This window comes from Leptonychotes weddellii, chromosome 8 (genome assembly GCF_054177405.1).
Source record: "Leptonychotes weddellii isolate Sample4059 chromosome 8, ASM5417740v2, whole genome shotgun sequence".
Classification (NCBI taxonomy): Eukaryota; Metazoa; Chordata; class Mammalia; order Carnivora; family Phocidae; genus Leptonychotes; species Leptonychotes weddellii.
The window spans coordinates 41,281,390-41,297,964 of NC_138376.1; the positions used below are offsets into that span (position 1 = coordinate 41,281,390).

Consider the following 16,575-nt stretch of genomic DNA (forward strand, 5'->3'; position numbering starts at 1 on the left):
TAAGTGCCCACTATGGCAAACTTTAAAAATATAGTTTATGCTGGTGAGGATATGTGAAGGACACACTTCTGTCACCTTTTAGGACAGAAATTTAGCACTACCTGTTAAGAACTTGTAATGTTTTTGTTTTTTTCTTAGTCTGGGAAAGTGCATCATCTGGAAGCCAATTTGAATAAAATAATTCGAAATAGAGAGATAGCTTTCTGCCCACCAAGATGCTTTACTCAGATTTGTTTGAAACAACCTAAGTTTCCAACAACATGGGGATGGTTGGTGAAATGTGACATATTCACTAATTGGAACTTTATTTGCTGACATAAAATGTTTTTCAAAATTTTATAGTAAGATAAGCAATTCTTACATTAAGGTCTAAAATTTATATATCATTGTCACAATTAAAATATGCCATATACAGAAAAAGCTTGAGAGGGAATATTATTAAATCTAAGAATAGGAATACGACTTGGAAGAAAATCCACCAAAATATTAACATTGGCCTTATTTTTCATTTGTTTTGTTTTCCCAATTTTTAGTAGACCGCTGCAATTATGTTTCCTCTACTCTTTTGTGTTGAGAATTTGTGACCCTGCTCTGCTTCCCTTTCCACATTCCACTGCGATGGCAGATTAGATCAGGATGGACACCTGCCTCAAGTTGGGCAAATTGGATTCTCTCTCCTGGGAATTTAAAATTGAGGGTTCTGTTTGTATGCATACCTTGGATTGAGGGACATGTGATTTTTAGACTGAAGTTTCAGGCATCTTCTCCCACTTGCACAAAGAAAACCAATTTTCAGAAAACTAAGAAGAAAGCAGATGGACAAAGAAAAAGACAAGAGATCATGGGATCCTAGAGGAAAAACTGGCTCCTTATGATTTTCCAGGTTTTAGTTCTAACCCTCAGGAGGACTGGCTGAGTGCCATGAGACATTCTTGTGTCCTTATAATTTATTATTATTATTATTATTACCATTTAAAAATTTTTTTCTCAAGTCTGTTTCTGTTACCTGCAGTCAAGTATAAGTAAATATGATGACTCTACATTTTGGGTATTTAAAAATATACAAAATGAGTATGCATTACTACTAACGTATTATAATGAACACAACACTTTTTATTATTTTTGAAAAACAGTAGGTATTTTATCAGGCGCTCTTGTTGATACATTGTAAAAGTGAGAAGCATAGGTCGTTCATGGCCATAGAATTACAGTGCTTCTTCCCGTGTTCACTTACTGATTTTTGGGAAGTTTGATAATTTCATTTGACTCCAACATACACTAATTTGTTATTTTAATAAAACCTAATATGACAAATTTCAATTCTAAGATGATAAAGGAGAGAACCATCCATTACGGCGGGTTACATCAGCCAGAACGCCTCACCTAAGGCATTGTCTGGCCTCTCTCCCTGACTCTTGCCCAGGTTAGACAAAAATTATGTTTGCCACCAGCACACTCTTAGAAACGCTCATGGATAAAAGCACTGATGACTGGATACATTGTTCATAATGTGTTACTCAATAAAAAATACAGGTTATAATCCTTATCACACTAAAAGTTAGAAATATATGAAAAAACTTGGAAAGAAATATACCTTAATGTTAACTGTGGTATATTTGAGTTGTGGCTTTACAGAGAATTAAAAATTACCTTTTTGTATTTTTTTGTATCTTCCAAATTTTCTACAGTGTATAGAGTTTAGTAATAAGATTTTGTAAAAGTTAAATTTTTATGAAAAAAATAATTACCTTAGGCACCAAAACAATCTTGTCAGTGTTCTCTCCTGTTTGTCAGGTGTAAGAGTTTAAGAAGGCAGGAGGAAAGGAGGGATAGAGGTTGGGCTGCCTCAGATACTCTGCGCAGGGGATTTGGGCCCTCTGGTTGCTGTCTAAGGGAGTGTTTATCAGGAGAAAGTGGAGAATCCAAGGCTTACAGCAGTAATGGCTGGGAACTCTAGCTTGGGAGTAAGCCTGGCTCTGCTCTTTTCTGTGTGTGGACTGGCAAAGGTGCTTAGCCTCAGTCTCAGCTTCCCATTCTGTGCAATGACGCAGCGCCCTCATGGGGTTGTTGAGGGCATGAGACGAGATAGCGTCGTATCAGTCGCTTAGCAGAGTCACTCACTCATAGTAAGTGGTCATGGTGTTTTCTATTATTACTGCGAGGTAACAGATGTAAATCATTCATATGTACTCCATAAATGCTTCACGTCCACCTGCCATTCCTCAAACACATGGCCCATATTCTGGGCTCCATTATTTATTTATTTTTTTTAAGATTTTATTTATTTGAGAGAGAGAGCAAGCATGAATGGGATGAGGGAGAAGAAGACTCCCCGCTTAGCAGGGAGCCCAATGTGGGACTCGATCCCAGGACACTGAGATCATGACCTGAGCTGAAGGCAGACGCTTAACCTACTGAGCCACCCAGGCGCCCTGGCCTCCATTATTTTAGTTTACACCTGACATGTTCTTCCTATAACTCTGTCAATTCTAAATTCTAAAAGTAGCTAAATCAGTGATTCTCAACTTTCATGCCTATAGGAATCACCGTGGGTCTTGTTAAACTGTAGATTCTGACTTAATAGTTCTAGGTTGGCATCCAAGATTTTGAATTTCTAACAAACTCCCACATGAGGCCAATGTTGCTGTCCAAAGACTACTTTTAGTAGCAAGGATTAAGAAGGTCTAGCTGAAATCCAACATCTGCGTAAAATCATCTCCAATGTCTCTAGCTAGAATGTCCTCTCTTTCTTTCACTTTCAAAGCACATCATTTATACTCTCAATTTAGCACTTGCCACATTCAGCCTGCTTTGGTGCACTGCTGTATGTGATTCTGTTCATGCCTAACTAAGCTCTCAGCTGAAAGCTGTCAGCACCAGCACAGTGGTATGGATGTGGTGTTCAGCCAATAATTGTCAAATTACTGAACTGAATGAAAAAGAATGAAATAATACCTTAAAATAACGTTATGTTTTACACGGGTATTCACTTAGAGATTGTCGACATAAATAATTTAATTAGTGAAAATAGTGAAAGAGAATAGTGTTGTGAATAATTTCAAATGATGAATATCTGATTGTGATATTTCCTTTTTCTTAAAAATATAGTATACATTGGGGAGCCTGGGTGGCTCAGTTGTTAAGTGTCTGCCTTTGGCTCAGGTCATGATCCCGGGGTCCTGGGATTGAGCCCCACATCGGGCTCCCTGCTCGGCGGGAAGCCTTCTTCTCCCTCTCCCACTCCCCCTGCTTGTGTTCCCTCTCTCGCTGTGTCTCTCTCTGTAAAAGAAATAAATACAATCTTTTAAAAAAATACATTATACATTCTAGGATTCAGGGTGGGGTCATACGTTGGATAGGATGACAAGGCCAATCTAGGATGATATGGTTTCTACAGATAATCAAATGAATGGGTAATCATTTGTTTTTCAAACTCTGAGTTTCTTGGGCCATGGTTTAAAAAAAAAAGCCTTTAAGTAAACCAGGGGCCAAAGTTGGATAACCCTGCCTACAGGCTGGACATTAATTAGTGGTCACTGGGGTAACATGGACTCACCCTGTTGAGAGTAATTAGGGAAAAGAATTTGTAGGAAATGAGGAAAGTGCAGTGGAGGTCTCTGTTGGAGGAGGTCGTCAAGAGGACGTGACCTCTGCTTGACCCTTGGGCTGAACCTGGGCAATCAAAGGCTCCTCATCTCCTCCCCTGTCCTTGGAATATATGTTCTGCCTATTGTTCCCACAGTAGGAGCCATTTCAAGGGCACAACCTTGAGAGAGCAGTGTGCTGGGGAGACCAGCGGGATGGTACATAGGACTGAAGCCTGATAAGGCTTCTATACAAGCTTTTAAGATTCTGGTGAGCAGGGGCAGAGATCTACTTGTCCTGCAGATGCCCAAGACAAGCCTGTATGCAAGTGTCCTTCCTTATTAAGCCTTCTACCTACTGATCGGAGTAGCCTGCCTCCTTCTTCAGTCTCTCCTTGCCCTCCCTGTATGGGGGTCAGTTTGTGAACCACCAATGTACTGTCTGTGGATATTTGTTGGTGGCTGGAGAGCCGGCCGATTGTCCTGTCTCACTGTGGAGTTGGTTCAGCCTTGTATGGACACCTCCTGCATAATTCTGACTTTCCTTCCCCGGAGCAATTAGCATTTTATTTCGGGAGGACTTTCCATTGTGTTTTAAAAATCCAATCAATACAAATAGAAAAAGAAACTCCATTTTCAGTAACCTTTTCCTTGCCTACCACTCATGTCCTTAGGGAAGCTTAAAGAATTTTCATCCGTACACTAAAAAAGTAGATAGTTGGATGTACTGCAAAACTTTTCAACACTTAACTACAAATCCCCACGACTGCCAAGACATTCTTATAAAGAAATCATTTGGGGAAACTTAGCAACTACTGTTTTTGTGAAATGGTCCCTGTGGGGATGAGGTTTAGGCCTAACTTTTTTTTTTTTTTTTTTAGTTTCTGTATCTCGTGCCTGGTATCCAACATTAGTTACAGAATAAACAGTACTTTCCAGAGACTGACAGGGTCAGCTGCTCTGGGAATGTGGCCGGTGACCTCCCTGATGGATTATCGTCCAGCAGGCTGCTTCCAAGTCAGTTGAAAGGTAAGCATTCTTTCTGTATAAGTGCACGCTGCTTTGGAACATGGTTCAACTTCAACTGATAAATCTGAAAGTGTATCCTGGGCATGCTGTCTCAAAGGGCACGGAGCTGTTACTTTGGGGGCAAAGTGATTTGTCATGTCAACACAACCGGAACAGCGAAGCTGCTGGGTTTAGGGGAGGAGTGAGCTACAGTGTTGTATCTGGTTTGATTAAAGCCCTAAAGACACAGGAAAACTTCCATCCAGAACTTGTTTCTCAAGTTCGAAACACACAGTGTAAATCTAATATTCAAAAAGTAAAGACTTCCATTTCTGAGTCCTTTTTCCTGAAATCTTATCAGTTGAAGTTGGCTGTTGTCTTCACTCCTGAAACAGCAATGCCGTGAGTATGTGTGTGGGTGTGAGAAAGAGAGAGAGAGAGAGCGAGAGAGCGAGAGAGAGACAGACACTACTAGGAAGTATATCTACTATTCAAAGGATCTGGAAATATAGTGAGTGTTCCCAAATGTAAGAGCAAAAACTTGTTCAATCCACACATTGTGGATGTCCCCATGAACAAGAGAAAATGTATCCTAAGTCTCTCAGAAATTGTAGATGCTGAGTGTAGAATAGTGGAGAAAATGGAACATGCTGGAATTAGATCCCCAAGTGGTTTTAATCAGCTTGTATGTCATAGATTCTTGAGGTATGGATTTAGTTTTATATCAGAATTGCTGTTATTTCTAAATTATCATCAGTGTTGCTAGTATTAGTTTTTTTAACCTCACATTTTATTTTTCAATAAGTTTTGATAAAAGAGTTGCATTTTTCAGATGCACACATTCAAAAAGCTAACACTTTTCAAAGTTCTCACAGCTCTCACTTGATTGAACTATTTTCTAGTGTTCCAAACGAATGCTCTATCATCAAGAAATGATTTTATAAAGAAAATGTCTTTTTCTGGACATTGACTAAAATGTCTTTTCTACAGTCATTTTTAAAATATGGCCCAGAACCAAAATAAGGGCACCAGTAGTATCAGAAGAAGTAAAAAAAACATCATATTCCAGTAGAAAAGGTTTATATTTCACTGAAGAGTGGTAATTACAAAGGTACAAATTTGTTAAGCTGTTATTATCGTAATTATCATATACTGATATTTTAGGGTTTGCTTTTGTGTCCACTTGGCAGATTCAACTTACAAAGATGTTTATTATATAGTGACAAATTCAACTTTAAAAAATTCCTCTGTAGACATTATCTTTTCACAAACTGTGGGCATGTGCTATAACTCTTAGCATCCTGTACCTCTGGCCTGCAGAAGCTGGAAGGGATGCTTACAAGTGGTGATGGTGGGACATTAAAAGTCTTCCTGTGTTTGTGTCTTCCAGATGAGACAGATGAGAAGATAGGCGTCAGAGGAATTTTCCGGAAGAAAGGTCCGCAGCTGCTGCTTGAGAGTTTACCAGTTGCCAAACCTGATAAATAGACTCAGGTAGGGGTGCTGAGAAAACTAGAAAATTCTGGGGGCCAGTCTCTGCATTTGTTTTTCACTGCCCCTCCTACCTGCTCATCCCATTTGACCATCAAACAAAGCTTTCTAGAGGCATTGTAAGATTTCACCTAGGAGCAACACCCGTAGGTCAACAGTTAGCTGTTTGAGATCAGTTTTCAGTGCTAGGTCTACGCTAGACTTGCTTTTGGCTCTTGGGGACCACAGGGAACCCATTTCCAGTGTGGTTTTGGGGACAGGCTCCTGCAGGCATGTGCTGGGTGTAGTACCCTGGCCCACCAATAAATGGGTGTGGCTCTTCCATGGGCTTCTGATCGGACTGTGGAGAGCGTACAGGACCCACCCATGTCCTGCAGGTGCTATGTGGGATGAGAAACTGTATGAAAGGCATTCATTGTCTCAGAAGAGGACCCCATCTTAATAAAAAGATATTTATCCTTGGAGCACACAATAAGGAAGATTCTCAGTCATCTACACCAGGCTTTGCAGACTGTTATTTTTTCAAAAGAAAACAGCATTTGTTTTTCATGCCTTGTGGGTGTCTGTCTACCTTGGGAGGTTTCAGAAGTAGAGCCTCTTATCTGTGCTTTTGCTGTGGAGACGCAAGTTCTTTAAATGGCAGGTGGGGGGAAATCGCCATTGAAAACAAAACAAACTATATATATATATATTTTTAAAGATTTTATTTATTTATTTGAGAGAGAGAGAATGAGAGCCAGAGAGCATGAGAGGGAGGAAGGTCAGAGGGAGAAGCAGACCCCCCGCTGAGCAGGGAGCCCGATGCGGGACTCGATCCCGGGACTCCAGGATCATGACCTGAGCCGAAGACAGTCGCTTAACCAACTGAGCCACCCAGGTGTCCCAAAACAAACTATATTAACTCTCTGGCCCTGTAGAGGAACCAGCCATTTTAATAGCTGCACACTCCACTTTCCCCCAGTTTTTGAATAGAGGAGCAAAATGACAAAATCTGAGCAGCTGAGATTTCACCCTCTGTAAGAGGCACATGACAAGGGTGCGAAGGAATGGAAGAGATGCCAGTGTCTTGAAGTAAATATCATTTGCTGAGGGTCATTTGTTGCATTTTTCAATGAAATTCTTGCTGGCCTACGGTGGCATAGATTTTAATTTCCTGTTTGGAGTGACCTGTTACTAATGTTTCTGGAAAAAAAATCATAAATTTCCAGCTTAGAAAGGAATTACAGATATTTCTGTGTTGTTTTTTTTTAATAATAGCTTTATTGAGATGAAAATTCACATCCCATAAAATTCACTCTTTTAAAGTGTAAGTAAAATTCAGTGGTTTTGAGTATATTCAGAGTTACGCCATCATCATGACTATCTAATTTCAGAATATTTTCATCACCTCAGGAGGAAGCCCCATATCTGTAAGCAGTCACTCTTCATTCTGCTCCCACTCACCTCCTTGCAACCACACATTATCTTTCTGTTTCTATGGAATTGTCAAGTATTCTGGATGGTTCATATAAATCATCATATAATATGTGGCTTTTTTTGTGACCAGCTTCTTTCACATATCATATTTTCAAGGTCCATCCATGTGGTGGTTGTATCAAGCGCTTCATTCCTTTTTATTGACGAATAATGTGCTGCTGTGGGATATTTCACATTGCTTCACCACTCACAGGTCGATAGACATTGGTGTGGTTTCCATTTCCTGACTGTTATGAATAATGCTATATCACAAACATTTGTGTACAAGTTTTTGTGTGGATGCATGTTTTTGCTTCTCTTGTGTACATTGCTAGGAGTGGAATTGCTGGGTCATATAACTCTTTATATAAAATGTTGAGGAACAGCCACACTGTTTTCTTTTTTCTTTTTTTTTAAAGATGTATTTATTTTAGAGATGAGAGAGAATGAGTGAGAGAGTGCAAGTGGGGGGAAGAGTCAAATGCTCCACCTACTGATCCACCCAGGCGCCCCCACCACACTGTCTTCTCAAGGTGGCTGTCCCACTTTATAGGCCCACCAGCCACGTAGGAGGGTTTCAGTTTATCCACTTGTTGCCAAAGCTTGTGATTGTGACTTGATTTTAGTCATCCTAGTGGGTGTGAAGTGTTATCTCGTTGCGGTTTTGATTTGCATTCCCTAATCACAACATCTTTTCATAATGCTTGTTGGCCATTTGTTTGTCTTCTTTGGGAGAAATGTCTATTCAAATCCTGTGGCCATTTTTAAACCGGGTTGTTTGTATTTTATATTGCTGAGTTGTAAGAATCCTTTATACAGTTTGGATATAAGTCCCTTATCAGAGGAATGATTTACAAATGTTTTCTCCCACTCTCTGTGTTAATTTTTGTGCCACTTTTGTTCAGACTTTGATACTATCTTTGAACTCACTTTTTTTTCTAGATAAACTTCACATAGTCCAGAGAAATCATGGCACACACTTTTAGCGCCAACCTGCTTGATGCCACACGCTGTGTTAAGTTAACACACATTACCACGCTTAATTTTTGTAATAACATTAAGAGTTTGGTATCATCCCTTATTTTAAGGGAAAGGGAACTGAAGCTCTGAGAATGAGTTTGCTCAAAGTGACCCAACTAGAAAGTGGCAGAATCTGCAAATGAGTCCCATTCTTCCTGCTTAAGTCTGTTTTTTTCTCCTTTACGCCAATAGTTAATTTTTTGAGTAAGTGAACAATCAATATTGTGTTCATCTGTAATATGATTTGTGTTGGATAAATGCATTTTATTCCAATTTCCTACCAAAAGTCATATGAATAACAGTGCATGACAAGTCTTAAGTCACATCCGTTTGATACATTTACCTCCTGCCCCCCTTACCCTCTCTTTCCTCTTTTTTTTTTTTTTTTCCGTCCTCTCCCTCCTCTCCTCTTACCTTTACAAGAATTTATTTGGTCCTTACTATGTTCTAAGTGCCTGGATAAAGTGATGCATAATGTACCCTCTGGTGCTTATGCTCTAGCAGAAGAGACAGACCTCAAATGAATAGATAAGGATACACTCAAAATATCACGTGAAATAATATGACACCAGAGGTGATAAGAGCTATGAAGAAGAACACAGCAAATGAGTGGGCAGAGGGTTTGCTATTTTAGATGGGGTCTTTGGGGAAGATCTGGATGAAGGGAGAAGGGAGCCACAGGACTCTGGGGAGAGAGCATTCCTGTCAGAGGAAGGAAAGTGCTTGTGGGACAGACAAGCAGAGGGAAGACCAGGGTGGCCCTGTCTCTGCTGTTTGACCAGTAATAGGCGAGTACTAGCTTTGGCTAGATATACTTTTACCTAAAAAAAAAGCCCTTGTCCCTAAAACATATCTAAAATATCTGTCTTTAAACATACCTCTGTAGGTAGATGGAGCAGCTACTATTCACCACAGAGTGGAGTGCTGTTTACCCACTCCCCTATTCTGTCTGCGATGAACTTACTTGTTCAGAGGTGCTAAGTGCACAGTGGTTAGGAGCTTGGTCCAAGGAACCTGAGTGCCACCAGTTAGTTGTGTAACTGTCTTACTATTCTTTTTAACGCTAAAATGGGTGTATTAGTGTGCTAAGGCTGTGGTAACAAAAACCATAGACTGGATGACTTAATAGAAATCTCTCTCCTCCCGGTCCTGGAGGCCGGATGTCCAAGGTCAAGGAGTTGGCAGCGTTGGCTTCCCCGGAAGGCCTCTCTCCTTGCTTGTAGATGGTTGCCTTCTCTCTGTCTTCACATGGTCTTCTCTAATTTTTCTGCTTTTGTCCTAATCTCTTCTAATAAGGACACCTGTCATATTGGATAAGGGCCACCCTAATGACCTCATTTTACCTTAATTACCTCTTCACATATCCTATTTCCAAATATAGTCTTATTCTGAAATGCTGGGTATTAGGACTTTAACACGATTTTGCGGGGCAGGGGACACAATTCGGCCCATAACAATGGTGAACATAAGAGTATCTCCTGTCTAGGGTTGTTTTGAGAATTAATTGAGATAATATATGTAAAGCCTTAAAGGAGTTCCTGGCACAAGGTGAGTGCTGTTAAAGTGTGTTAGTAAAAGTATTGTTATCCTCCTTAGATCTAGTCATGCCTACGTGGTGAGTTTGTTGAGGGAAGAAACGTAAAGATTCTGTCTTTTAATTGTATTATTTTTATTTATTCAAAAAAATTCCGCCTGCACCTGGAATAATCTTCACCTATTATAGCTTCTCAGTACACGTTTGCTGAAGTGAAACTTTCCATTCCTGGTGGGAGGGACCTCACTGGCGCACCTCTCTCATCATCACTCTTCTCTTCTTCCCCAACTAGCTCTGCATCCCATCACTCCTCTGCTTCAAACTGGATCCTAAATTTCATCTTCAGGCCTTAAACTAGCAATAACCGAGTTTCCTTTTGTAGCCATAACATGCTTTTTTTTTTTTTCCCCTAGAGAGATTTTGGAAGTTCCACTTATATAAAATTTTAACTATTGCCTTGCTTTTGACACATACCAACCCTGCATACTAGGACACCTATAAGACATCAGTTTTCAACCTTGTTAGGGCAACAAGGGTGTACGATTCCTTTTCTGGAATGCAGAGTTGAGCCAAAGAGGGAAGTCCCTTTTGCCCCTGAGTCTGATACAGTGTTTCTGAATTCATCATTCCAAAGCAGGGCTAGCTAGGTTTACTTCTCACTAAGTGTTTCCCTTTTGGAGCTCTTGGGCAACTCTGCCTGGCAACAGAGAACCAGCTATCACCACTCTGAAGGATGGAGCCCCACAATACATTTCCTAAAATGTTTTCTTAAAAAGTGAAGGAAAAACTGATGGGAAACTTGCCTTAAAGTCAGAAACAGGTGTTAAAATGTTTCAAACAGGCGGAGGGATTAGACCACCATAGAGATCAGCCTTGGCTTAAGCTGAAAGCCATTTTTACTTTTTATTTCCATCCACATAGCTAGTTGGTTGCAAAAAAAAAAAAAAAAAAATAGGGAGAGTTAATTACCATCGAGTTACACAATAATTTTCTCTAAGACATGTAACAGTTTTCAAAGAGTTCTGAAAACATTTGTTCAGTTGGAAAAAATGAATTTCATCTCCTATGTCCTTTGTTCCCAGTAGAAAAACCAGGATCATGAAGAACAAAACCGGTTTTTTTTTTTTTTTAGGAAGGGAAACACCACTTTTTTTTTTTTAAAGATTTTATTTTATTTTATTATTTGAGAGAGAGAGAGAATGAGAGAGAGCACATGAGAGGGGGGAGGGTCAGAGGGAGAAGCAGACTCCCCGCCGAGCAGGGAGCCCGATGCGGGACTCGATCCAGGGACTCCAGGATCATGTCCTGAGCCGAAGGCAGTCGCTCAACCAACTGAGCCACCCAGGCGCCCCGGGAAACACCATTTTTATTTTTACAGGGTTTCTAAGCATCATTTGCCAACTTTTTGTGGAAGAAAATTGGCAATACCTCTTGAATATATGGGTTGTGTGTTAACAGTTTTCACTAGTTATCCTTTTGTTCTTTTCCTGTAAGTGTATTTTTAAACTTTTGAGCTACAAAATAATGCATAACTGTCTGGACTACCAGGACCCAAATTGGAATTTGGGAAAACAAGGCTGGCTGATTCATATTGGCCATATGACATTCTACATTTGTCCTTTGTAAACTGCTTTATTAGGTCTGTATTCTAGAGTATATTTTATCTGCTCCAATGGCTATGAATGAATTCTTTGATGGTGGCTTTTTGTCACATGCATCTTTCATGGTTCAGGGAACCTAACCTGTTGGAATATTCTCCTGCTGAAGAGTTTGCTTTTCTATCTAGTGACATTTATCATTATCTAAGGCCAGCTGCCTGACTTCTCTTCAGTGCTCTGTTTATGGGGTTTGAACATCTATAAATGGAAACACTAGCTAACCAGAAATTATCGCCAGGGCTTTCTGATAGTGTCCCGAGCACTCACAACTTGGAATGTCCTGCAGTATCTAACATGTAAGCACGTCAAATCATTTTCTAGACAGAATCTGAATCTCTTTTTGTGTTTCTCCCTCTTCCTCTGTCTCTGTCTCTCTCTCTCATTCAGTTTCAACATGGAATTTGAAAAGCATGAAAAAGGAAGCTTATTAAATGCGAAATTAGAGGAGAAACTGACGGTAAGATGTGTGAGATTTAGCGTACACAGATTGATAGTGTAACTGACGTGGTAACAAAGCAGCAATCACAGATTGGCAAAGTTGTACTAACTAGCTTGCATTTCCATGTTTTTTTCTGGTCAGCAGTCTGAACATTAATGAGTTCCATGGACTTTGCTGAACACGGTACAATAAAATTATTACTAAAATTTCAATATTAGAATGTGGGCAAATTTGATTTTAGTTAAATGATGTGTTTTACCTCCATTTTAAAAGCCAGAGTCCATTTATTTTGAGCCCTCGTTGTAATTGCCTCAGTACTGGAAGATTATTTCATTTATTGAGCTGAAGCTTAGCAAAGTCCAGTTTCTCTCCGAGATACTAGGAATATGTGTCCAGAAAAATATATAAGTATTATAGACTATTTTAATATTTTATCAAGTAAGTTAATGATCTTCTAGTGTAAGGATAAAGCTTACTCATCAGAAAGGTTTTATTATTTTGCTATGAAAGTTGTAAAAGTAAGTTTACCTTGATGCTGAGAAATTACATGTCAATGCACTGTAGAGTTTACCTATATTTGTTCAAACATAAAATATCCTATAGACTGGAGTAGTAGAATGTGCTGTTCCTGGTTCACCTGATGGGTATAGGAGGCGAATTATGCTTGGGAATGTACTGTGGCTACAGAGTTAACGATAGAACCGGGCCTGGCTAATTTTAACAACAGTAAAAGTAGCAAAAAGTAAAACTACGTCAACTTTTAAGACTATGACTGCTTAAAATCGTGAGAATGCATTGTTCTGGATGTTTGAAATAGAGATTTATGCACTCTTAATGATAGTAAAACTTGAAAGATGAAAAAAAACCCCAGAGGGTTGAAAATTCCTGAAGTATATTAGAATTTCAAAGTCTTGAAGAAATACATTGAATAAAATGTAACTTTTTCTTAAAGGATTCAGGTCATCATTTTGAATATTAGCTGTGGATCTCTGTTCTAGATGGTTGTCTAGCCACAGACTGTTTGGCTTTTTGACTATATTGCAAAGCTATGCATTATTATAGAACTAACGAGGGGTTTTGAGTCAGACAGTTTTGTGTGACAGTTCTCACTCCACAACTTCAAAATGTAGGACTATGGGATTTTGTTTAAGCTTTCTGAGTCACAGTTAACTCACTTGTAAGATGGGGAGTAGTAATACTAATTTGAAGGCTGTCATGAAGATTAAAAACTATAACGTTTGAGGATTCCCTGAGCTGAACCTAATATTTTCAAACTGTTTTTGGCTTGACTTAGTTAGAAAATACATACCCAAAGTTCATTAATATAGAAAGCGAAATCTGAAGTGCATTTCAAAGTAAAAGGAAAACTCGGATATGCCCACCTTAAAGCCTTAGTGGTTATAAAACCTTTATGGAATCAGATAGAGAGTAAATAAATACATGAATAAAGAGTTGCTATGAATTAGTGTGAAATTTGATCCAGAGCTTTCTGGCAATCTTTTATGGGGAGTTTTATAAATCAATACAGTGAACATGGGGCAAGTAAACAGAAGTGAAAATGGTCTCGTATGTGCGGTGATTTGATGTATACGCATTGCACTCTCCGGAGGGTCAGACATTCTGCATGCTGGACTCTACCTTGAACACAGGTGTGAACCTAGAAGTGAGCAAAAACCTCTCCTTAGAGGAAGCAGCTGTTACAAAATTCATGAACATTACTCTGGAGGAGAGATCTAGGGCTAGCCTCTGATTAAATTCCGGAAGAGTAGAGGGAAATGTGGGACAGTTCAGAAGGGCTGGGAACATCTAATCAGCACTGAGAAGAGATGGTTCTTGGTGGTGGTGATGGGGCGGGCACATTAAAGTTCAGTAGTGTGGGCAGTTACCTCTATAGGCAAACAGAGCTACGTACGTATGTAACCCAGATATCTTTCAGATAAAGGAATTTTCGCGACACTGTTATCAAGAAAAGGTTAACATATTCAGTATCTCTAAGAGAGCTGGAAAATAGATAATATATCTCTAAAAGTTCACAGTAGAAATTATTTTGGTTAACACTTTGGCTTTTTATGTGGATAAACATCTAAAAACTTCAACTTGTGGAGCATTGTGTTCCTTGCTAATACTGATGTAATATGGTATGACTGGCTAGGTTGCTGTATACAGTTAAAGATGTATTTTTGTAGACTTTGTTAGGTTCTGAAAATTATTAAATTTATTATAAATAGTGACATTTGTACAAATATGGTTTTTAAAAGGAGAAAATATTTTTCTATTAAAATATTTAAATATGTATACATTATAATATTGCTGAGTTATAATATGTATCTTCTTTAAAGGTATACTCAGAGATTTTTTATTATGAACAATGTTATGGAATATATCACACAGTTAAGAAATTCACATGATTGGCTTTATTTGAAAAAAATTCCAAGGTGAGATCTACAGCAAATAAGAAAATCAACAGTCTACAGATTTTTAGAATTCATCAGCTTATTCTATCCAAAGAAATAGACAAAAGTAAAATAAGATTCTTTTTGTTTCCTTCAAGATTTTATTTAAATTCAAGTTAGTTCTCATAGAGTATAGTATAAGTTTCAGGGATAGATTTTAGTGATTTGTCAGTTGCATACAACACCCAGTGTTCATCCCAAGTGCCCTCTTTAATGCCCATCACCAATTACCCTGTCCCCCCCCCCCTCCCTTCCAGCAAACCTCAGCTTGCTACCCATAGTTAAGAGTTTCTCATGGTTTGCCTCCCTCTCTGTTTTTGTCTCATTTTATTTTTTTTTCCCTTCCTCTATGTTCATCTCTTTTGTTTCTTAAATTGCACCAATGAGTGAAATCATATGGCATTTGTCTTTCTCTGACTGACTTATTTTGGTTGGCATAATACCCTCTAATTCCATCCATGTTGTTGCAAATGGCAAGATTTCATTCTTTTTGATGGCTGAGTAATATTCTATTATATATACGTGTGTGTACACACACACACACACACACACACACACCCCACATCTTCCTTATCCAGTCATCAGTTGATGGACATTTGGGTTCTTTCTGTGTTTTGGCTATTGTGGACATTGCTGCTATAAAAACACTGGTGTGCGTGTGCCCCTTCAAATCACTATTTTTGTATCCTTAGGATAAATACCTAGTAGTATAGTTGCTGGATTGTAGGTTAGTTCTATTTTTAACTTTTTGAGGAACCTCCATATTGTTATCTTGAGTGGCTGCATCAGCTTGCATTCCCACCAACAGTGTAGGAGGGTTCCCCTTTCGCCGCATCCCCGCCAACATCTGTTGTTTCCTGACTTGTTAATTTTAGCCATTCTGACTGGTGTGAGGTGGTATCTCAGTGTGGTTTGGATTTGTATTTCTCTGATGCTGAGGAACGTTGAGCTGTTTTTCATGTGTCTGTTAGCCGTTTATATGTCGTCTTTGGAGAAATGTTCATGTCTTCTGCCCATTTCTTGATTGGATTATTTGTTTTTTGGGTGTTGAGTGTGATAAGTTCTTTATAGATTTTGGATATTAGCCCTTTATCCGATATGTCATTTATAAATATCTTCTCCCATTCCATAGGCTGCCTTGTAGTTTTGTTGATTGTTTCTTTTGCTGTGCGGAAGCTTTTTGTCTTGATGAAGTCCCAATAGTTCATTTTTGCCTTTGTTTCCCTTGCCTTTGGCAATGTGTCTAGGAAGAAGTTGTTGTGGCTGAGGTCAAAGAGGTTGCTGCCTGTGTTCTCCTGTAGGATTTTGATGGTTTCCTGTCTCACATTTAGGCCTTCCATCTATTTTGAATTTATTTTTGTGTATGGTGTAAGAAAGTGGTCCAGTTTCATTCTTTTGCATGTTGCTATCCAGTTTTCCCAACACCCATTTGTTGAAGAGCCTGTCTTCTTTCCACTGGACATTCTTTCCTGCTTTGTCAAAGATGAGTTGACCATAGAGTTGAGGGTCCATTTCTGGGCTCTCTATTCTGTTCCATTGATCCATGTGTCCGTTTTTGTGCCAGTACCATACTGTCTTGATGACTATAGCTTTGTAATAGAGCTTGAAGTCCGGAACTGTGATTCCTCCAGCAACTTTTCTTTTTCAGGGTCACTTTGGCTATTTGGTGTCTTTTCTGTTTCCATACAAATTTTAGAGTTGTCTGTTTTAGCTCTGTGAAAATGCTGGTGTTATTTTAATAGGGATTGCATTGAATATGTAGTTTGCTTTGGGAAGTATAGACATTTTAATAATATTTGTTCTTCCAATCCATGAGCATGGAATGTTTTTCCTTTTCTTTGTGTCTTCCTCAATTTCTTTCATAAGTGTTCTATAGTTTTCAGAGTAAAAATTCTTTACCTCTTTGGTTAAGTTTATTCCTAGGTATCTTACG

At 39.0% G+C, this 16,575-nt stretch overlaps 1 protein-coding gene across 14 annotated transcripts in view; it reads left to right on the forward strand.

Annotated features, from left to right (window-relative positions):
• Window positions 1-11,716: 11,716 nt before the first annotated feature.
• The window catches only part of MLIP (muscular LMNA interacting protein), a 245,731-nt gene continuing 240,872 nt past the window's right edge, over window positions 11,717-16,575 (forward strand). For 10 of the 14 annotated variants that reach the window (XM_081828432.1, XM_031037927.2, XM_081828436.1 and 7 more), the window contains exons 1-2: window positions 11,719-12,046; window positions 12,138-12,207. In XM_081828432.1, coding sequence (XP_081684558.1) covers window positions 11,955-12,046; window positions 12,138-12,207 — 162 coding nt within the window. In that variant the 5' untranslated portion in view covers window positions 11,719-11,954. Of the gene's footprint in view, window positions 12,047-12,137; window positions 12,208-16,575 lie in introns of all 14 variants that reach the window. The other 4 variants (XM_081828443.1, XM_081828437.1, XM_081828434.1 and 1 more) reach the window with 3 other exon arrangements.